The 22,339-nt window shown below is 50.3% G+C and overlaps 2 protein-coding genes across 12 annotated transcripts in view; one reads left to right on the top strand and one right to left on the bottom strand.

The window, feature by feature from the left end:
- Positions 1-13,697, bottom strand: part of Kyat1 (kynurenine aminotransferase 1) — a 40,207-nt gene extending 26,510 nt beyond the window's left edge. For 3 of the 9 annotated variants that reach the window (XM_074053059.1, XM_074053058.1, XM_074053066.1), the window contains exon 1: positions 6,429-6,535. Coding sequence is in view for 3 of the 9 variants with exons in the window: in XM_074053061.1 (XP_073909162.1) it covers positions 13,504-13,599 (96 nt within the window). In the remaining 6 variants the exon portion in view is untranslated. Of the gene's footprint in view, positions 1-6,376; positions 6,536-13,503 lie in introns of those variants that run through there. The other 6 variants (XM_020181484.2, XM_074053056.1, XM_074053065.1 and 3 more) reach the window with 4 other exon arrangements.
- A 3,169-nt stretch (positions 13,698-16,866) lies between these two features.
- The window catches only part of Lrrc8a (leucine rich repeat containing 8 VRAC subunit A), a 29,135-nt gene continuing 23,662 nt past the window's right edge, over positions 16,867-22,339 (top strand). Inside the window, exons 1-2 of one of the 3 annotated variants that reach the window (XM_074053037.1) lie at positions 16,867-17,027; positions 19,985-20,090. The gene's annotated coding sequence lies outside the window, so the exon portion shown is untranslated. Of the gene's footprint in view, positions 17,028-17,250; positions 17,384-17,459; positions 18,058-19,984; positions 20,091-22,339 lie in introns of those variants that run through there. The other 2 variants (XM_074053038.1, XM_074053039.1) reach the window with 2 other exon arrangements.

Raw genomic sequence — 22,339 nt, 5'->3', positions numbered from 1 at the left:
TTAACACGGACGCTGAACCATGTCATCGAGGGACCCGGGTTATTTAACTAAACCTTGGAATAAGAAACACATTTGTATGAGAATTGTGCAAAGCATCTGGGCACCAGAGGCTCCCAACTATAATCCTAGCTATTCAGGAGGCAGAGATCAGGAGGATTATGGTTCGAAGTCAGCCTGGGCAAATAGTCCAAGAGACCCTATCCCAAAAAAACCCATCACAAAAAAAGGCTGGTGGAGTGGCTCAAGTGGTAGAGTGCCTTCCTAGCAAGCATGCGGCCCTAAGTTCAAACTCCAGTACTGCCAAAAAAAGGAATTGTGCAAAGCAGGGACTGCTTGATTCTGTGTGTGTATGTTTGTGCAGAAGAATGCTTCAAGAGACATCATCAATTATTAACACTGGTTTTCTCTGTGAATGGGTAGGGGACTTATTAACGTGTATGCAGTTTGACTTTTTTAGTTGTTTTTGGGAGGATTTTTTTTTACCCTCTGGTTAACTGGGGTTTGAACGCAGGGCCTCATTCTTGCTAGGCAGGCGCTCTATCACTTGAGCCACTCTGCCAGCTTTAGTTGTTTTTGTGTGTGTGTGTGCAGTACTAGAGTTTGAACTCAGTGTCTACACCCTGGGCCACTCCACCAGCCCTTTTTCGTGATTTTTTTTTTTTTTTTGAGAGAGGGTCTCAAGAACTATTTGTCCAGGCTGGCTTCAAACCACAATCCTCCTGATCTTTGCCTCCTGAGTAGCTAGGATTATAGGCGTGAGCCACAGGCGCCTGGCTTTGATTTTTATTTTCATTTTTTTAAATGAGCCTGTAGGGCTCAGCAGAAGACCACTTGCCTAGTGTGCATGAGAGCCTGGGTTCAATCCCAGCAAAGGTAGAGGCTATAAACTCCACAGAGACATAAACTAATTAGTGGTTGCCTGAGGCTGGGGGTGGGGGGACGGTAGGAGCGGAGAACAGGGAAAGATTTGCACATGGGCTCATGGGATCTTTGGGCACATCTGGATTGTGGGGATAGTGGCACAAATCCTAGATTTACTAAAAATCACGAGGTGTACACTTACAGCAAGAGAATTTCATCATGTGTAAAAGAAAACTCAATGAAATTGCTAATGAAAAATATGAGGGTGTGAAAATCAGGAACTAGACAGAAGCCATTCACTAAGCTACATGTTACGTGACTTTTGGCAAAAACCTTTCTGAGAATCACTGCTGAAGTGAGAATGGTTGACAGCAGCGGCCTCATCTTTGTGAGACGTAAATGACGTACAAAAAGCTTAGCTTGCTACGTGCAAATAGCCAGTGCTCAACAAGTGTCATTATTGTTAAGTCATTAGTGAAAAATAAACCTGTGGGGGAAGTGTGGCAATGGAAGCAGCTAGGGTCCTTGGCCTGCCCTGAAAGGCCCAATTCCAGCAGAGCAAGGGACCAGAACTGCACACGGGAACTTTAGGACACCTTCCAACACAGCCTCCCTGAATCTAATATACCAGGCCTTCTACTAAGATACTAGTAGCCAGTGGCAGCGCCCTCTGCCAACACACACCTTCGTTACCTGGGCAGCTTAATGGCACCAGCCTTGCCAGAAGGCTTGTGATGACCCCTGGGCACTTGGAATGCTTCAGTGACCAAAAACCCAGTACTGATGTCAGCTATGTCCCTGCACCCCCGGCCCCCACTGGATCCACTTGTCCAGGCAACTTGTGTTGACACAGGACAAAGTGCATAGTTGCCTGAGTCCAGCCTTTGGAGCTGGCCCCCATTCAGACTCTGCAGCCTCCACATTCCCTCCTCTTTGAATTCAGTGATCCTTTGCTCTGACGGACCTGGCCCACCTGTGCACAAGCTCTGCCCCTGTGCCTGCCACAGTCCGCAACCCAGCCCACCAGCAGGGCTTAGCTCAGCTCTGGCACCTTTCTGAAGCCTCTTTACTCAGGCCTCCTGTGAACTCAGAGAGCACCTGTGTGCACCTGACCCCTGTGCTCCAGTCTGTGGTGCTCACTGAAGCCAAGCACAAAGGAGTTTAGCTTGATAAGAGGGCCTTGGAGCAGCCACTGCCTGGAGCCTGTGCACTCCTAACATGCCAGGCACTGTGGGCAAACTTATCAGGGCCAACAACAACTCAAGGAAATTATGATCCTCCTTCTTCTTCTTCTTCTTCTTTTTTTTTTTTTTTGGCAGTACTGGGATTCGAACTCAGGGCCTTGTACTTGCTCAAAGGCAGGCACTCTACCACTTGAGCCATGTCCCCAGCTCTATGATCACTGCAGAAGTAAAAAGTATGTCCTGAGTTAAGTGACTGGAATTAGAGGTGTACCATGTGACCACCTGTTGTGAGAAGGTACCCACCACCCTGGGAATGCTTATCAGTATAAACACCCCTAAATTGGTTTTTGGGAAGATAGACCTTGGACAAGAGCCTTTCACCTGGTCAAGCAGACTTTCTGAATGAAGTAACCCTCCTTGCTTCACTGCCTTATTGCTGGACTGAATTGGCCTGTTTTGGGGTGAGCAGCCAGATGTCGGCTAGCCAACAACATGGTCCCCACCAACTAGGAAGCTGTTATTGGCCTTATTTTGCTTAGAGGAGAACAAACAAAGATGACTCAGCCCAGATAGCCCACACTCTCTTAGGAGGGGCTGCCCTTACCTCGATCAGCTGCCCTGCCTGCAAGAGACCACCAGCCCACTGGGGCATGGAGCCACACCTTGTGCAGGTTCTACCTTGCTGGGCAGGCCAGGTGATCATGGCTGTCCAGGCTGGGTTCACGTTGCCTCTGTCAATTAGGACGATTAGGACATCTGGATAGGTGTTTCTCAACAGGCACATGCTTGGTGTCTGGGGCGGGTTGGTTCTACGTGGGCGCTATCTGGTACTTTGGAGGATGTTTACCATCCCAGATAGATAATCAGAAGACCCTCACTTACTGAAACAACACCATTAGTACCTTTTTTTAAATTTTCCCTTCTCTCTTTCTCTCTTTTATCATTTTTACATTTATTCACATGTGTATACATTGTTTGGGTCACCTGCCCCCTTAGTTTGTACTTCTAAGCAGGGGTGTAGGAGAGACGACATCATGTCTAGGTAAGACTAGTCCATTCCGCAAACAAGCAGAGAAGCCTGGAGCTTGGTCTTGGCTAAAATGGTCCCAGCTCTGCGATGCACTAGCTATGGGACCTTGGTCATGCCAGACCAAGTCTCTGCGAGGCTCCACTGCCTTGTCTGTACACCAGGACAAAGATGCAATAATCGAGGCTGAGATGTACACAGGGGGAGAAGAGCATTGCCTAGCAGGTGCAAGGGTCTGGGTTCAACTCCCACACCTCAAACAAAACCAAACAGAACAACAAAAAAGCCAAAATGGACACAGAGCAAGGCATGCCTTAGGGATAAACTAACACTGAAACCTCTAAACTTTCCACAAAATGTTGCTGAATTTGGCTTTAACTTTTATGTCTTTGAACCAGGGCCTCACACCACACCTTTTTTTTTTTTTTAATCAAGAAAAAATAGTCCCATTAAGACAAACATTTTGTGAAAACTACTTGGATCAGTGGTTTGCCCCAAGGGAATGGATGATTTGAGATTTTTTTTTTTTTTCCAGTACTGGGGTTTGATCTCAGGGCCTTCACCGTAAGCCACTTCATCAGCCCTATTTTTGTGATGAGTTTTTTCAAGATAGGGTCTTGAGAACTGTTTGTCTGGGCTGGCTTTGAACCATGATCCTCCTGATCTCTGCCTCCTGAGTAGCTAGGATTACAGGCGTGAGCCACCAGTGCCTAGTCGATTTGAGAATCTTTTACCAGCACACAGACTGAGACCCAGTCACCTCGGCCTTGGAATTGACAGAGGAAAGAAAAGCCACTTCTGCAGGTTCCCATTCCAAAGAGGCTGTGGGAGCCCCAAGTGAGACATCACTCCTTAGTCCCCTTGCACACAGAATGCAGATCTGAAATGCAAATCTCCCTCCTGAGGGCAGTTTCACCCATGACAAACCCATGGGAGAGCTAGGGAGACCAGCAGAACCCTGGAGAAGATCCCACTGGTTCTCCAGTTGGCAAAGCTGAGGCTCAGAGCAGGGAAATAACTTACCCAGAGTCAGAGCCCCAGAGGACACAGGGGTTCCCAGCTGGGAGTTCAAAGCTGCTGCCTCTGCCACCAGAGGGAGAAGTAGGCTCTGAGTTTTGGAAAAAGTTGAGGCGGCTGGCCATACTCCAGGAGTGGGATGTTGGCCCTGTCTGCTGGGACTGGAGTGGCAGAGACTCTCGGCCTGCTAGGGCTGCAGTGACCCTGGCCTGTTGGCCACAGCAGCACGGGTCAACCCTGCTCCTGGCAGCTAAGTGTCCTGGCACACTGGCAGTCAGAGAACCCGGTGAAAACAGCTGAAGACAGAAGGAATCTCTTGTCCTGAGACCTGACACCTTTATTTACGTTATCAAGGTCCGCAGTGGTTCTTCCGTGGTCCTCTGTCACCCCCACCTGGATTAGAAACCAGGAGCCTGGTCCTTAGGAGATTGGGGACTTTAAGTGTGAACTGATGGACTTGAGGCCCAGTCCAGGAGGAAGGGCAGGGTACACAGAAGCCACACTGGAGGTCTCATTTACAAATTGTCTGATCTTGTCAGTTTCCCTCCCCACTGAGCATCCTCAGGCTGGAATCTTGGTAGCTTGTCTCCAGCCTCAGCATTTGCCCTCCAGACATTCTGCACACTTTCCAGATCCTGATTAAAAGTAACCTCCTAGCTGGGCACCAGTGGCTCACACCTGTAATCCTAGCTACTCAGGAGGCAGAGATCAGGAGGCAGCAGTTGGAAGCCAGCCTGGGGCAAATAGTTTGGGAGACCCTATCTTGAAAAAACTTGTCACTAAAAAGGGTTGGTGGAGTGGCTCAAGGTGTAGCGCCTGAGTTCAAGTCCCTAACCTCCTGGGAGAAACTCTCTCTGACTCCTCCCTGACTGGTCCCCAGCCGGTCCCTCACTGCTTGCTTGCTAATCTGTCAGCCTCGCTAGACTCACAGGACAGGAACCCTGTGTGTGTGTGTGTGTGTGTGTGTGTCTTGTTCTCCACCAGAACCTTAGGCTGTGGCAGCTAACCCAGCACACAGTAAGTCCCGAAGCATCCCAGAGAGCTGAGGAGGGATACAGGGCCTAAGAGCCTCTCCTGTGCAGGAGGTGAATAAGGCCTTGTAGGAACCCACTCCAGGCAACTTTCTCAAACCTCTCTGGGCCTCATTCACCCATCTGGAAAATGGGACTAACACGTGTGATAGGACGAAGTATGACACATGGGATCAACCAGGATCTGCCTTGTGGTGGCCTTTGGTTTTGCAGGTGGAGACAGGAAGGCCCTGGGCCAGCGGGTCAGGTCCAGTCTTAAGGCATTAGAGGTCAGAGAGCCTTGGATTTCATCCTGGGCTCTGGAAATCACCATCACTCTCTCCCTCATGTATCTTTCCTGACTGTTCCACTTGTTCAGTCAACAAACACTGGATGTCTGTTGTGTGCCAGGTTGCATGTAGGTGTTGCACAATCGACAACAGAAACACACTCTTGGTGGGGAACAGAACAAGCTAGATCTCTGGCATCACTGAACAATCCTCTAGCACTCACATTACAGCTTCTCCACATCCTAGCTGGGACACTCACTGCTAAATTCCCTAACCCCTCGGAGCCTCTTTCCTCCTCTGTTATAAGGGAGAAGGAGACCTCCCAGCAGGGAAGCTGACAGAAGCACAGGCTCAACAGGTGACTTCATAGTTTTATTTTTAATAATCTGCACACAGAAGTAAGTTTCTCTCCCTTGTCAGAGTACCCAAGACCCCAGTTCTCCAGTGTGAAGCCATCAGCTAATGACAGGTGACTCCCATCTGACAGTTGGTGCGCGCATCCGCAGATACCCCGAAAACCCCAACACTTACAAACAGCACCGCCACTCCAGGCTGTCCTGTCCTTTGCTTTTTTTTCCTAAGGTATTTTGGAAGTCACACACTAATCACCTTTTGCTTCAATGACTGCACAATTTTCCAACACATGGATTATTTTTAACTCGATTGCCAGTACCACTGTCAGCCTGGGACTGTGAGGACCCGGGAGGATCCGTGCAGAGATAGAGCTGGACACCGAGGACCTGAACTTGGTTCCAGCCCCAGCTCTCTGGCATTCGGGCTGCATCTTCTCGGCAGGACGATGGTGGGAGGGTGGACGTGAGTTACGGAGCTGGCCAGCCTGGCTGATCCCAGTGACCGGAGCGCGGTTCACACACATCAAGCTAATTCCGCGAACCCTCCAGTGTTTCGGTGAAGCCACACATGCAAGACGAGCAGCACCAAACATATCATCAAGGGCTCTGACACAATCGAGCTACCAGAACTTACCGGCCTCGACACACGACCTCCGGACAGCCACGCTCCGCAAGCAGGGACTCACCTCAATTTGCCCTTTCGCCGCTCGACCCCAAGCATATCCTTAAGGGTGCAGAGGCTCCTGTTCCTTTAAGGAGGCGGAGCCCGGGATGCGCTACTTCCGCCCAAAAGCAATATGGCGTCAGCGCATTGAAATGAGGCGGCTAGAGCGACCAACCTTCAATAGGAGGGCGAAGACTTGGCTGACGCCTACGCACCCGGCGGTGACGTCACTTCCTGGGCGGAGGAGGTTGAATGGTGCAACGAGCTACAAGCTAACTGAGGCACCAGGGGAGCGCGGTGAGGGCTGGGGCTGCCTTCTGGGCGGCCAGGTGAGTGGGTCGGGTGGGAACAGAGGCGAGAACTGTCACCTCACGAAACCCACTCAAACTCGTCCCGCCAGGTGCTCTGATCCTACGACTCGGGCGGCCCGCGCTCTGTCCGCCAGCGCTGTCCACCTGGGCCCTCCTGGCCACTCAGTTTGGCTCCCGCAGGCGCCGGGACTCGAGGCCCCACCCTCTCGCGCGTGCCCCGGCCCGCGAGCCCCCTGCCAGCACCCCCGTGCCTCCCGTGCTCCTTTTTTCAAAACTGAGATCGGGATTTGAATTCAGAGCTGATCGCCTGCAAAGCAGGTGCTCTACCGTTTGAGCCTCGCCTCCATTTTGCTCTGATTATTTTAAAGATGGGGTCTCTCCAGCTATCCTCCCCGCCCACCCCCCCCCAACACAAACACACTAGCCTCAAACCAGGATCCTCCCAAGTAACTAGGATTACAGATGTGAGCCACTGCGCCCGAGCTCCTCTTACCTGGAGTTTCTACCTGGCTCCCCAAGGCCTCTTATCATCATCATCCTCGTCCCCAGAATTGATGCCTGTCTGCACACACTCCCCTTTCTTAAAAGTTCCACCTCTGGGTCCTCTCCTTATCAAAATTTTTTTTTCTTCTTTTTCTTTCAAAGATTTTCCCAGCTCTTCTAGGTTCCCAGCACCTTGCTCTTCTTTTGAACTTCTCTGTCCCCTTGAATGTAGATAGGGACAGTGTCCTGCCTTGCTCTTGCTCTGTTCCAAGGCCGAAGGTCCAGTTCAGCTCACTCCCTACTCCTTGGGTTCCTCTGCCCTCTCCATTCATCATCCCATGGGATTCAGGGATACAGGGCGACCCTCAGCCATCAGTGTCATGGGCTTACAACAGTCAAAAAAGGAGCTAGGCGCCTGGTGGCTCACGCCTGTAATCCTTGCTACTCAGGAGGCAGAGATCAGGAGAATTGAGGTTCTAAGCTCAATAGAACTTCATTGAGGAAATAGTTTGTGAGACCCTATCTCAAAAAAAGGCTAGTGGAGTGGCCCAAGGTGTAGGCCCTTAGTTCAAACCCTAGTACCACAAAAAAAGGGGGGGGGGTTTAATTATGATGACCTAGTACAAGGGTGAGATCACCTGGGGTCACCATTATCCTGACCTTCACCCCCACCCAACCCAAGCCTTACCATTCACCTCATCTCCTTCGTCCACCAAGCACCTGGAAGGCCATGAACAGGGCCCCATAGGCACCCACTGTCACCAGCACATTCTTGAGTGGGTCCAACTCCTGGCCCAGAAGCTTGCCAAAGAAACTTGCCAGGATCTTTGTCAGTGGTGGGTAGCCCTGCCAGGACAGCAGGATCAGCCACCCAGGCTCAGCCCTGTGCTGCTCAGGGGTACCCAGGCCATGCTAGCCCCTTCCATTAGGCCTGGGAGCAAAGTCAGCTCCTGTGTCTGAGCTGCTTTGTCTCCAGCAGACTTTGCCATGGAGCCTAGTGTGTGCCATGCCCACCCAGGGCTGGGTTGTGACACAGATCCAGACAGTGCTTGCCTCCACCTGCAGAGGATAGCAGAGCCTGGGAAGCACTGGAAATGCCACGCCTCACTGCACATTTTCAGGCACATTTGTGCTGATCTGATTCTCTCAGCAGCCTTACAAGACAGATATTACTTGATGAATAGAACAATAGAGACCCAAAGAAAGGAACTGACTTGCCTAAGGTCACACAGGTAAGGCACAGGAATAGCCTTTCCTGTTGCAGCTTTGGGAGCACTTCGATTTGGAGGAAGATTGGATCTATATGCTTATGGCTGAGGACATGTATAAAACACTCAAGACTAGCAAGTGCAAGGCCCTGAGTTCAAACCCCAGTACTGCCAAACAACAACAAAACAAAAAAGACGTAGGGCAGAGACAACCTCAATAAAAATTGAACTGTGGCCTTACTAAATCCCCAGGCTGTGCCTCAAAAACTGTGATGGCCAGAAAGACCTGACCTCTTCTTCCCCTAGAGTGGCCATAGTGTACTGGTTAAGCTTGAAGTCCACAATTGCCACAGTGTACTGGTTGAACTTGAAGTCCCTCTGGTGGCCTACTGAAAGGCTTCCACGGGAAGTTAGAGAAGCCCTCACCCAAGCCCATGACCTCACACTTCCTGGATAGTTTGTTTAACTCCAACCTAGTAACACAGTTGCTGCCATACTGGCTGGACAGTTTGACACCAATTTGGTCACAGAGTTGTCACCAGCCCACCCCCAAACCAGAACTTTTCCCTGTTTCCAGAGCAGGGTGACCATGATTGGGGCTGTTCTAGAAAGATGAACAAACTGCCTCTGCCCCTGATCTGCAGATCTGTGGGGTCACAACAGGTCTTGTGCTTTTTAAATTTATTTTATTTATTATTTTTTTGGGTAATGGGGCTTTAACTGAGGGCTTACACCTTAAGCACTCTACCAGCCTTTTTTTGTGATGGGTTTTTTTGAGATAGCATCTTGCAAACTATTTGGGCTGGCATCCTCCTGATCTCTGCCTCCTGGGTAACTAGGATTACAGGTGTGAGCCACCGACTCCCAGCTGTTCTTGTGCTTTGAGATGAAGGACACTAGGCACCTTGCCCGAGGTGGTGATAGTTGCTGATGGATCAACTCAAGGAATTTCAGGTTTCTTTGTGGTCCGTGGTAAGAAATAGTCTTTACATCACAACCATGTAGAACACAAACACATAAGAGGATCCTTCTGGCTGTCATCTACTGTATCATCTTCTATTCTCGCCTAGTCTTTAACGCCTCTTGAGCCCCAATAGCAGTTTCCTACCCTTCCCTTCGTGCATTTGTCTCCAGCAGAGTGAAATGTTCTGGTCACGTCATCTGCTCACTCATGCTTGCTGTGTTCTGGGGACAGAGAGCTGAGTGACTGACAAGGTAGTGCAAGGCACAGCCTGCCTTTGATTCTGTATCTGTGAGAAGCAAGGTTTATACTCTTGACTCCACTCTGGATAAACCACGGAGCCCCAGTTCTAGCATCTGCCATATCTATTCCAACAACCTTCCTTTCTGGACCAGCCAGATGTTACCTCTCCAAGGAACTGGGAATAGGCCAGGAGGCCAGAAGAAAAGGCTGGTATGCAGCTCCATGTTGACTGGGAGCAGAGGACACAGACTTGTTGAGTTGATGCATAACCACAAATACCATTTCTAAAATCTGCCACTTCCCCTCGAGCTCCACAATGCCATCAGAGTCACAGAGTTGCTGGGGCTCAAAATAGTTCCTTTTTTTTTTTTTTTAAAAAGAAAAGGCAACAGCTGGGCTACTCAGGAGGCAGAGATCTGGAGGATCGTGGTTCAAAGGCAGCCCCAAGCAAATAGTTCGAGAGACCCATCTCAAAAAACTCATGACAAAAAAGGGCTAGTGGTGTGGTTCAAGTGGTAAGAGCACCTGTCTAGCAAGTGTAGGGCCTTTAGATCAAAACCCAGTGCCACCAAAAAAAAAAAAAAAACAATAACAAAAAAATATAAGTACAGAGGTCACATGCACTTGACCTTCAGTGGGGAAGCAGTAGGGAAGATTGATATCCCTACTGAAACTCAACACAGATTCTCTTCATCTGCAAAACAAATCCCTCCCCCCGAAAAAAAGAAACTTTGAAAATGTTTGGAAAATGCTGCCTGTGGCTTACGTTCTTAGCTTATCTTTCCTCACCAAGTGTGAAATAATATGCAGTGTCCCTTGGTGTCTATGGGGTGCTCCCAAGCAGCCTGCAAGGCTCAACTGCTTTCTTACTCTGTCCCTGCTCCTACCCTGCTGGTTCCTCCCACTCCACCTCCCCACTGGCAGGGGCTGTGCACATGGGGTCCACCAGCCTGGGCTCCGCTTGCCCTGAGGCACAACCCTGGCTAAAGTGTGACCCAGGAGGGGTGAAGGCTGAGGAGGAGGCTTGGCAGGTGGAACAGGACAGTGGCACCAGGGATAGCAGCCACGTGGACTTGGCAGAGGTCTTCTGTTTAACTCTCAGAATGACCTGGCTGCGCCCATTTACAGATGAGAGGATGAAGGAGTGTGGGGAGTGATGCATTCAAGCTTATACAGTAAACAGACTCAGACGCTGGCCTGTTTCGCCCCAAGCCCGGTTGAAGGGGACAGCCACACAGGCCTTGGAGAGTCTGAGGACTCCTCACTTCCAGACCTCCCCTCAGCTGCCCTGAATCCTTCTGGGCCAGCCACGTGCTCACCCACAGATGCACAGAAACTGCCCTGGCCTGAGAGCCTTGAACTGTCAGACTGCCTTGGCTGGGACTGGGCTTCCTCTAGCCTCAGGCTCCAGCAGCCTCCAATAGAGGCAGGGGCTTGTGCCCATAAAAACCGTCTGCTTCTGTGGGGTGGCCAGTGCCAGATGGATAGCAGATAGCAGAGTCAGGTCTCTGCCATTCTTGACGGCCACTTGTTGTGGCCAGTAGTGAACTCCAGCTGTGGGTCAGGATCCGCTCAGTCCCCACAGCACCCACCAGAGGTGACATCACCCCCACCCAGCAGATGAAGACCCAAGACTCACGGAGGCTTGGCCTTGTGGAAGGCCAGAGCAGACACTGTCCAGGACCTGTCAGGATGGCTGTGACAGCAGTGTGGGCATCAGGGCTGCCGTGGAGGGGCCCCGGGACCCTGCAGTGTCTCCAGAGCCCGGGCATCTGAGGCAGCCTGAGGCCTGGCACATGCTGGGTGCTTTGCAGACAGATGGCTCTGACCACCTGTCCCCTGACTGAATCCCTGACACCATCACTAGGCCTGGCACCCAGTGACATGGCTTAGCTTGAGGGTGGTCCCTGCAGGATGACCTTGTTATAACCAAACTACCAGGAGTCTTTGGTTGGTTGATAGTTATATATATTTTTTAGTTTTTTTTTTCTTTCATTTTTTTGAGAAAGCATCTGGCCATGTAGTCCATACTGGCCTCAAATTTACAATCCTCCTGCCTTAGCCCCTTGATCCCAAGATGATAGATGTGAGCCACCACACCCCGCCTTAGAGACTTGCTTCCTATGAGCACATGTGAATAGAAATAAAGTTTGGAAGGAAATTTATGAACATGTTCACCAAACTTCTCTCTCAGTGGTGGGATTTTTTTTTTCATTTTTCTTTTATTATTCATATGTGCATACAAGGCTTGGTTCATTTCTCCCCCCTGCCCCCACCCCCTCCCTTACCACCCACTCCGCCCCCTCCCTCTCCCCATACCCAGCAGAAACTATTTTGCCCTTATTTCTAATTTTGTTGTAGAGAGAGTATAGGCAATAATAGGAAGGAACAAGGGTTTTTGCTGGTTGAGATAAGGATAGCTATACAGGGCATTGACTCACATTGATTTCCTGTGCGTGGGTGTTACCTTCTAGGTTAATTCTTTTTGATCTAACCTTTTCTCTAGTACCTGTTCCCCTTTTCCTATTGGCCTCAGTTGCTTTAGGGTATCTGCTTTAGTTTCTCTGCGTTAAGGGCAACAAATGCTAGCTAGTTTTTAGGTGTCTTACCTATCCTCACCCCTTCCTTGTGTGCTCTTGCTTTTATCATGTGCTCATAGTCCAATCCCCTTGTTGTGTTTGCCCTTGATCTAATGTCCACATATGAGGGAGAACATACGATTTTTGGTCTTTTGGGCCAGGCTAACCTCACTCAGAATGATGTTCTCCAATTCCATCCATTTACCAGCGAATGATAACATTTCGTTCTTCTTCATGGCTGCATAAAATTCCATTGTGTATAGATACCACATTTTCTTAATCCATTCGTCAGTGCTGGGGCATCTTGGCTGTTTCTCAGTGGTGGGATTATAGGTGATCCTGTTCACAAGTTTCTGTTTCTGCCTTTTTTGCATTGCCCAGTTTTTTGCACGGTGAGCATCTTATTTGACTGATTCTGATATGTGCCTTTTTTCACTTCACACCTTCCCCGGATTCTGGTGTTTTAGCAATCTATACATCAGTTTAAACTGAATGTCCCCCCGACTAATCCATAAAATAGTTCATAGTACAGTCAATAGCATCGTGGATCCAAGCACATACAGAATGTCTGCTGAATTAGGGCTGCAGCATTTTTTTAAACAAAACGAAGTGCAAATGAGTCAGGGCAGTGGGTGGGAGTGGAGTGGTGGACTGAGCTTTTTGTTTTGTTTTGTTTTGTTGCAGTACTCAGGTTTGAACTCAGGGCCTACACCTTGAGCCACTCCACCAGCCCTTTTCTGTGATGGGTTGTTTGAGATAGGGTTTTGAGAACTCTTTGCCCTGGGTGTCTTCAAACCGAGATCCTCCTGATTTCTATCTCCTGAGTAGCTAGGATTAAGGCGTGAGCCACCTTGCCTAGTGAGGACTGAGCTTTGAGTGAGGGGAGCTAGGGAGGGCTGGGGTTGTGGGAGTGGAGAGTGCAGAAAGTGAGTGGAGTTGAATGGATTTGCAAAGGAGATGAAAACAACTGGGGACCGCAGAAATGTGGGCTGCTTGAGAGAGCCCCCTTCTAGAATGATAGGCTGTACTGGGTACAGGGGGAAGGGCCAGTTCTCGAGCTTATGCATAACCTGGAACGCCTTCAGTACCAGGTGCTGGGCTGGACACCAGGACGATGAGGAGCAGCCACAGCGCACAAGCCCACCCTTCATGCAGAGCTGCGGGTTCCAGACTAGAGAAGCAGGCGAGGGAGTGGTGACAGCCAGCTGCGGCCAGCAAGGCCTTCTGAAGGAGCAGGCTCATGCACAGCCTGGAAGCCAGGACCAAGCCAGAACCCAGGATGAGGGTGGCAGATACGGGTTGGGGCACTTACAGTCTGGTGCAGGCACCGGGTGAGCAGGGCTCCAGCCTTCTTTCCCCTGATTGGCCCCACCAGGTGTGCATAGATGGCTGCTGCACTCCTGAACATGCCTCCCAGATCCACAGGGCGCTCTGACTTCCCTCCAGGGGCAGAGGAGAAGGGCAGAGTCTGGGCCAGCTAGTGGCTCTGAGCCACTAGTTGCTTGTTTGTTTTTTTGTGGTTCTGAGTCTTGAACTCAGGGCCTTCACCTTGAGCCACTCCACCAGCCCTTTTCTTGTGAAGGGTTTTTCCAGGATAGTGTCTTGTGAACTGTTTGCCCAGACTGGCTTCAAATTGCAATCCTCCTGATCTCTGCCTCCTGAGTAGCTAGGATTAGAGGTGTGAGCCACCAGTGCCTGGCTTGAACTCACAGTTCTAACAGCAAGAAGAACAAGTTCACTGTGAACCAGGCACATGCTAAGTGCTTTTTTTTTTGTTGTTTATCAAGTCATTGCATCCCACTCAGCCACCTCAACAATACCCCAATACCAACAACTAGGGCGATCCTTTAAAAATGCAATTCTGCTGGGTGCCAGTAGCTCATACCGCTAATCTTAGCTACTCAGGAGGCAGGGATCAGGAGGATTGCAATTTGAACCCAGTCTGGGCAAATAGTTCACAAGACCCTATCTCGACAGCCAGGTGCCAGTGGCTCACACCTGTAATTCTAGTTACTCAGGAGGCAGAGATCAGGAGGTTCACAGTTGGAATCCAACCCAAGTAAATAGTTCATGAGACCCTATCTCAAAAAAACCCTTCACAAAAATACGGCTGGTGGAGTGGCCCAAGGTGAAGGCCCTAAGTTAAGCCCCAGTACTGAAAAAAAAAAAAAATTTCGAAAATACCCAACAGAAAAAAAGGGCTGGCGGAGTGGCTGAAGGTGTAGGGTGCCTGTCTAGCAAGCATGGAGCTCTGAGTTCAAAGCTTAGTACCAACAACAACAACAAAAAAATGCCTGAAGAAGAAAAGGCAGAATATTTATGGTGCATGACTGACTTAAAGGTGACTACAATGCTGCAGGAACCAAGAAAGGATGGGACGGGCTGCGGGGAAGGTACAGAGATCAGTGGAATAGAATTCACAGTCCAGAAATAAACTCTCAGGTTTATGATCAGTCGTTTCTAGAGAAGAGAGCCAAGATAAATCAATGGGGGAAAGAACAGTTTTTCAGCAAAGGTAACCCTGTGATGTGGCAAATTCATATTACTGTAAATATCCAATAGTCCTGGCATTACTGCCATCTCAGCAGGATGGCTCTTCTAGCGGGCACTGCAGCTTTAACACAGAGTCGCTGCTCAGTAAAAAGCCTTTTTGTTTGCTTTTTGGTAAACTTTCTGTGAATGGGAGAATGAATGCATATTTCTTGCAGCATGCAGCAACCTCTGTTAGGACTCAGTTGGGTTCATCTTTGTATTCTCAATGCCTGGCACAGTGCCGGCCCCACAGTAGGGACTCACAAAAATATATTGAACCTCTATTGTGTATCATCCCCTGTGCTACACACCATACACCCAAGGATGAATAGGACCCTTTCCATCAAGCCACGCAAAATCCAATGGAGACAACTAATTGATGGGTCATTTTAATATAGCGTGAGCCCTAGCATGCAAAGAATTCCTAAAAATTATTAAAGGACCAACATCTCAATAGAGGTTAAAAAAAAAAGTGAGCAAAAGTAATAATTGGGAAATTCTCCAGAAACTGAAAACGGACGGGAGTGTTGCTTAGTGGTTGAGAGCTTAATTAGAACTTCATTTCTACTAACACTCCTGTGGTCCTCTGTCCCCACACCTGGATTGAAAGCAGGAGCCCAGACTTTAAGAGGTTGGAAGTTAAGTGTGGACAGAGGGAGGGACTCAGGGCAGCCCCTACTGGAGGCCTTGTCCAGGATGAAGGGCAGGGCACACAGAAGCCACACTGAAGGTGTGATTGTCTGATTTTGTCAGTTTCCTTCCCCACTTAGGGTCCTCAGGCAGGAGGGGAGTAAGGCCCTGTGGGAACCTACTTCAGCAACTTTATAAACCTTTCTGGGCCTCATTTACCCATCTGGAAAATGGGACTGATGTGTATAATAGGATGAAGTATGATACTTGAGGCCAATGAGGATCTGCCTTGTGGTGGTGGCCTTTGGTTGTTGTTTTTCTTTTTTTGTACTGGGGCTTGAACTCAGGGCCCACACCTTGAGCCACTCCACCAGCCTTTTTTTTTTTTGTGATGGATTTTTTTCGAGATAGAGTCTCGAAAACTATTTGCCTGGGGCTGGCTTTGAACCTCAATCCTCTTGATCTCTGCCTCCTAAGTAGATGAGATTACAAGTGTGAGCCACTGGTGCCTGGCTGGTCTTTGGTTTAACAGGTAGAAACACAGAGGCCTTGGGGAGACTGGCCAGGTCCAGTCTGAAGGCAGTGAAAAGGCAGAGAGCCTCAGCCACGCTATTTGCTTCTTTTCACTCTCTCCCTTGGGCTATCTTTCCTGTCTGTTACACTTGTTCAGTCAACAAACACTGGATGTCTGTCATGTGCCAGGTTGCACAATGTGGGTATTGTACAACTGACAACAGAAACAGACATTGAACAAGCTAGATCCCTGTCATCACTGAACAATCCTTTAGCACTCACATTACAGCTTCTTCACTTCCTGGCCAGGACACTGCTAAATTCCCTAACGTCCAGCAGGGAAGCTGACAGAGGCATTGGCTCAACAGGTGACTTCAGTGGTTTTACTTTGAATATAATCTGCATATGGAGGTAATTCCTCCCCCTTGTCGGGGTACACAGGACCCCAGTTCTGAGGCAACCGGGTGACAACTTGGTTGCGTCAGACAGAGGGTGCGCACACTTGCAGATACATACACATACAAGGCAGGATAGCGCAGCCTGTTCTTTGTCCTTTCATTTTTTCACCTAAGGTATCTTGGAAGTCGTTCCATATCAGTGTCATTTTACGTTTTCCTATCTATCTATCTATCATCTATTTTTTTTTTTTCTTTTTGGTGGGACTAGGGTTTGAACTCAGGACTTCACACTTGAAAGCAGGCACTCTATCGCTTGAGCCACACCTCCAGCCCGAGCTCGGGACTCCTCTAACAGGTCTTCCAGCACTTGCTCCCGACTTCGGGGCAGCCACCGTCTGTAAACCAAATAGTCTCATTGGCTTTGGTCACTTTGCCCCTTAGCGTATCCTTAAAGGTTCAAGCTGTCTCTCTCTCCCTTTAAGAAGGCGGAGCCACGGCTTCTTTACTCCCGCCCAGAAGAAGCTGTACGCAGGCGCGCAGCAGAGAGTCACGTGACGCCTCGACGCGCTCCCTTTAAAAACATGGCGAGGTCTTGGCCGCCGCGTTCGCGCGGGTCGTGACGTCACTTCCGGGGCGGAGGAGGCTGAGTGGTGCAGTGAGGGACAAACAAAAGGAGGCGCCTGAGGAGCGCAGCGTCCGGCGGCGGGACGGGGCGGCCAAAGGCTGGGGCTGCCTGCTGGGCGGCCGGGCGAGGCAGGCCCAGGTGAGTGGGTCGGGTGGGGACAGGGGCGAGAACTGTCATCTCACGAAACCCACTGAGACGCGCCCCGCCAGCTGCCCGGACCCACAAGTTCAGGGCGTCCCGGGCTCTGCTCGCTGGCACCGTCCACCTGGGCCCTCCACGGCCACTCAGTTCGGCTACCTCTGAGCTCCCGCAGGCGCCGGGACTCGGGGCCCCACCCTCTCGCGGGTGCCGCGGCGCGCGAGCCCCCTGCCAGCACCCCCGTGCCTCCCGTGCTCCTCTTATCCGGAGTTTCCGCCTGGTTCCCGGAGGCCTCTTGTCATCGTCCAGGTCCCCTCGGATTGGCGCCCTTCCGCACACACTCCCCCTTCCTACAGGTTCCTCCGCCGAGTCCCCTCCTTGCCAGCTTTTTTTTCTTCTTTCAAAGATTTCCCCAGTTACCTTCTCTAGGATTGCCGGAGCCCCATCCCTTGATCAGAGGGGACAGTGTCCAGTCTTGAGGACAGGATCCTTGGCTAGGTCCTTGGGACTTGTTTGGGCTGAGGTTCCCGGGATGAACGGTTCGGGGCGTGAGGCCTCAGTCCCTTTCTCTGTCCTGTGCATTCTGCCGGCCAGAGTGCCAGGTCTAGTGGTGAGGTCCTGGTCTAGCCCAGACACAGGTGAGCTGGAGTTCCAGCAAAGATGTTCTCAGGCTGAAGGAACACAGCTTGAGGTTCATAGGATTCTTGATTCTGCTGCTTAGTTGACCGACTCTTGCCCTTAGTTTAACTGGAGTGAACCTAGATCGGCTGGTCTTCCGCTGATGCAATTGTTTGCCTTTTTTGGGAAGGAGACATGGGTTGGGGATTGTGTGTTAGCCTCGTCTTGATGGGGCCTGGGCTGACAGGGTGGGTGTGTCCTGGGAGAGCCCCACTCCCACTGCCTGCTTCCCCTGCCCTAGCTCAAATGCCTGTGCAGGGACAGTTGGGGAGGACAGGGAATTGGAGGCTACCTGATGCAGGATGGGATTGAAGAAGCCGAAAGTTCCAAGAACCTCTGCCACCTTTAACTCGTGAGAAACTGCATTCTGCCCTCTGGAGCAGACTGACTGGCAGACAAACAGACACTGAAGAAAGGGGAGGAGGCAGGCAGTTGGTGATAGTTCCTGTGCCAGGGAAGGGGAGTGGGAGAGTGTTCAGAGGCCCTGGGGTGCCAGAGGCTCAATCACACTGGGGTTGCCTAGGTTAAGGTCACATTCTCCTGTGACTGTGGAGGGGAGGCAAGGACAAGTGACTTGTGTTGGAAGACTGGTTGTTTAGATTCTAGGGGTGATGGCTCCCCTGCCTCCCTAAAATTCTGGTCTTAGAGCTGCTTTGGGGTGTGTCTGATGTCCCTCTGCCTCCCAGGGATACAGAGTAGGGACCTGAGTAATGTTTGTAACTTCTCCTCAGTACTCCACTGATTGTGTTTGTTCTCTGTGCCTTAGGCACACTCACTAGGAAGCGGTTTTTCTGGAGAGTAGGGGTGCCTGAAGATGGACCCCGTGGTTCAGGACTTGGCAGGTAGCTGGGTTTAGGCTGCTGCTTGGCAGGGCCTGGACCTTGCCTAGAGGAGCTAGAGGGAAGGAATTAGCCTGTTCTTGTCCTTCTCCTGAGAGTGGAGATGATCTCAGGTTTTCGTGTGGGGATACTAGTGTGCAGAGACTTCATGGGAACTCAGGTGGGATGGGTGTAGAGCCATGGAAATGAGTTCACCTTTTCTCTCTCTGGACTCATTTATTCAACTGTATGGTAGTACTTGCCTGCCCTGGGCTGGGACTCATGCTAGGAAAACATGTTCCCTGTCCCCTTTGTTGCAGTGTGGAGGAGAAAGACAGCAAGACACTTGATCTGTGACCGCTAGCCAGCGTGATTATAGAAATGATAGTGAGGCAGCCCAGAGGAAGGAGCTCTGGGCAAGTATGCAGGGCAGCTCAGGAACACTTCCCAGAAGAGGGGGACTAGAAGAATCGGAGTCCTGCCTCACAGTTGTGGTCCTGGTTCTGTCATGGGCAAGTGACTGCCCTGCAGCATAGCCTCAGGGGTGTGTCCCCATCCTTGCTGAGAATGGGTGGGGCACAGGTGGCCTGGATGACCTCTGCACTTTTCCAGCTCTAGGTGCTTCATTACCTGTCTGTATTCACCTCTGAGGGATTACTGGGTCAGTGCCATCTCCCTGTGGCCGTGGAGCCAAGCTTCTCCATTTGTTCTCCCAGCGCCGTGCAGGTGTCATAAGTGCTCTGTGGTGTGAGTGATGGAAGGCTCCCCAGTCCCTCCTAGATCTGTTCAGGTCCCATTGTCTGCTACCCCCTTCTTGGCTGACTCTCGCTAGTACTCTGGCCTTCCCCAGTGGCTGTGCCACACTCCCCTGAGCTTACAACAGTACACACACTTCTCCCATTCTCTGCACCTGGTCTTGTGTATCCGTGAATAGTTCAGAGCAGAGCACCCAGTGTGTGGCTGATGCTCACTGTGCACTTGTTGACTGAGTTCAGTTTGTGTTTGAATGGAAGACTGCCTGCTCAGCTCACGCTGTTGCTCCTTTCTTGCTTGTTCCCTATTCCAGAACTACATCTGGCTAGGGAGGAACCTGTAAAATTCTCTAGATGGCCCCTTGCAGGCAAACGTGTGCTCTGCCTTTGGTCTGCATCCCTCTCTTCCCACTCCTCTCAGCCCAGGAGTCACCAGCCACCTCCCCCAAGAAATCTGCTCATAGCTCTGGTTTGAGTGTAGTGCTGGTCCAGGATCCCAGCAGTGCCCTAGGACTCCAGATTGGCATAGCTGCCTTAAGGACTCCTCAGGAGATCAGGGTCTGTGGGGGAAGCACCCTGTCCAAGTAGGTCTGGACACCCCAGATCCCAGACCTTGACACTACCAGGTTGTCCCCAAACGTTGGCAGCATGTAGGTATCTCTGAGAATTGCACACGTACCTGTTGACAGCAGCTCTCCCTTCCTCCTAGGGCGGCAGTGTCCATGGAGCAAAAGGAATGCCGGGACTCCACACAGACAGACGGGGACCAGCCTCAGCACCCACAGCCAACGTACAGATAGCAGAGCCGCCTCAGGGTAAGGCCCATGCCAGCCTTGCTCAGCTCTCTCACCCAGGAAGGAGTAAAGGCCAGCAATTCTTGTCTTCACAGTCCTTTGGCTCTTCACTGTAGGCCTCGGGGATCTGGGACCTGGGGCAGAAACCAGAGTTAGTCTCTGACATGTTGAGCAGCTGAGTGGTGTCTGCCTGCTGTGCCCTTTGAATTCAGTGTTGTTGATTGAACCTCTTTTTTGTTTCCCTTCTCCCATATCTTTGTGGGTGGCAGGATACTTTTCCCAAGGTATGTTCTGTGGGACGCCATTCTCCTTGGTCCCAGTGGTTAGATGATTCTGGGAAACAACAACTTATGTGTGCTGCAGTACTTCTCAGAGCCTTGAATGCATTGAGCCAGGCGTGGTAAGTGTGATAGGGAGAGCTAATAAGACATGTTTCCCCACACTTACTTGATCATGTAGACATCTGTGGGGTGGGGGTTCTTTGTCTTGAACTTGGAAAAAGGTTTCCAGATGTGCTCTGTGAGTGACTCTGGGACAGTCATTGTACCTATGTGAGCCTCAGATTCCTCATCTTTAAAAGGGGAGAACTAAGCGGAGCACCAGTGACTCACGCCTGTATTCCTAGCTACTCAGGAGGCAGAGATCAGGAGGATTGTGGTTTGAAGCCAGCCCAGGCAAATAGTTCATGTGACCCCCATCTCAAAAAAACCCTTCACAAAAAAAGGGCTGGTGGAGTGGCTCAAGGTATAGGCCCTGAGTTGGAGCTCCAGTACCACAAAAAAAAAAATTTAAAAAAAGGGAAGACTGAAGCAGGGTGTGGTGGCACATGTCTATAATCCCAGCACTCAGGAGGCTGAAGATTGGGAAAATAGCTCATTGCAGAACACTTGCCTAGCATGGGCAAGCCCTGGCTACAGTCCTTAGCACCACCATGATTAAAAGGGGGCTGAGGATGTAGTTCAGTGGCAGAGCACTTGCCCTGCATTTGCAAGATCCTGAATTTGATCTTGGATTTGCAAAAATAAGAAAAAAGAAAAGAGGGGAGTGGGGTCATATTTTTGTCCACTTCCCTTTAGCAGGTTTTAAGGGTTAAATATGCTGGCATAGAAAGACATATTAGCAGAGTATGTGCCTCAGAAAGAGCTCCTGCTCAGAGGCACCTGTGCATAGACTGACATAATTTGCAAAGCCATCCACATCACTGATCCCATGTGGACAAGCAGTGAGAGCCGTGGAGGCCGAGGTTCAGAGTGAACAACAATGTGCACAGACTTCTTGGAAAGGAAGGCAAGGTCGTGAATTTGAACCTGGATCCTGCAGTCCTGGGCCAGGTCATTTATTCTTGCCTGAGTCCTGTCTGCCTCCACCTACCCCACCAGTCTTCCTAATGGAAGGCAGGAGCTTCCCTAGACTGAATTTTAAGAGATATAGTAATTTTGGGACTTTTTTTCCTACCCTCACACTTTTATTTATTTATTTTATTTTATCACTTTTACATTTACTCACATGTGTATACATTGTTTGGGCCACGACTACCCCCACCCCACCCTGGGACTTTTTTCCTTAGTTGCCAAGCAAGCAAATTGGAAGTTCATTATTTTCATACCTTTGAATTTTTCTTTTTTTTGCATCACTGGAGTTTGAACTCAGGGCTTACATCTTGAGGCTTACATCTTACTATTTTGTATTGGATTATTTTTGAGATAGGGTCTCATGAACTATTTGCCCAGGCTAGCTTCGAATCATGATCCTCCTGATCTCTGCCTCCTGAGTAGCTAGGATTAGAGGCGTGAGCCACTGGCGCTCAGCTTAGAACTGGAGTTTGAATTCCAGGCTTTGCACTTGCAAAGCAGGCGCTCTACTGCTTGAGCCACACCTCCAGTTCATTTTACTCTGGTTATTTTAGAGGTGGGGTCTTGAGAACTATTTTCCCAATCTGGTCTTGAACTGAGATCCAGTCTCAGCCTCCCAAGTAGCTAGGATTACAGGTGTGAGCAGCCAGTGCCTAATTGAATTCTGAATGTGGTAGGGAAAAGGAAAGTCTCCTCTGGCCCCCATATTCAGAGATGGGAACAGGGAGAATAACTTTCCCCATCTATTACTACCGTGCACTGATTTTCACAAAAATCAGGTCATGTTCTGATGGGCTGCCAATTCGTAGCTGGGTTTTATTTTGTGGAATGGCCACGCCTACGCCTGGACTCTTTTTCTGGACCCGAGGCAGACAGACCTGGTGAGGCATGTTCTCAAGCTAGCCTTCCCCTGGCTCT

Source organism: Castor canadensis, chromosome 13 (genome assembly GCF_047511655.1).
Source record: "Castor canadensis chromosome 13, mCasCan1.hap1v2, whole genome shotgun sequence".
NCBI lineage: Eukaryota > Metazoa > Chordata > Mammalia > Rodentia > Castoridae > Castor > Castor canadensis.
This window is presented reverse-complemented; position numbering and strand designations above follow the sequence as displayed.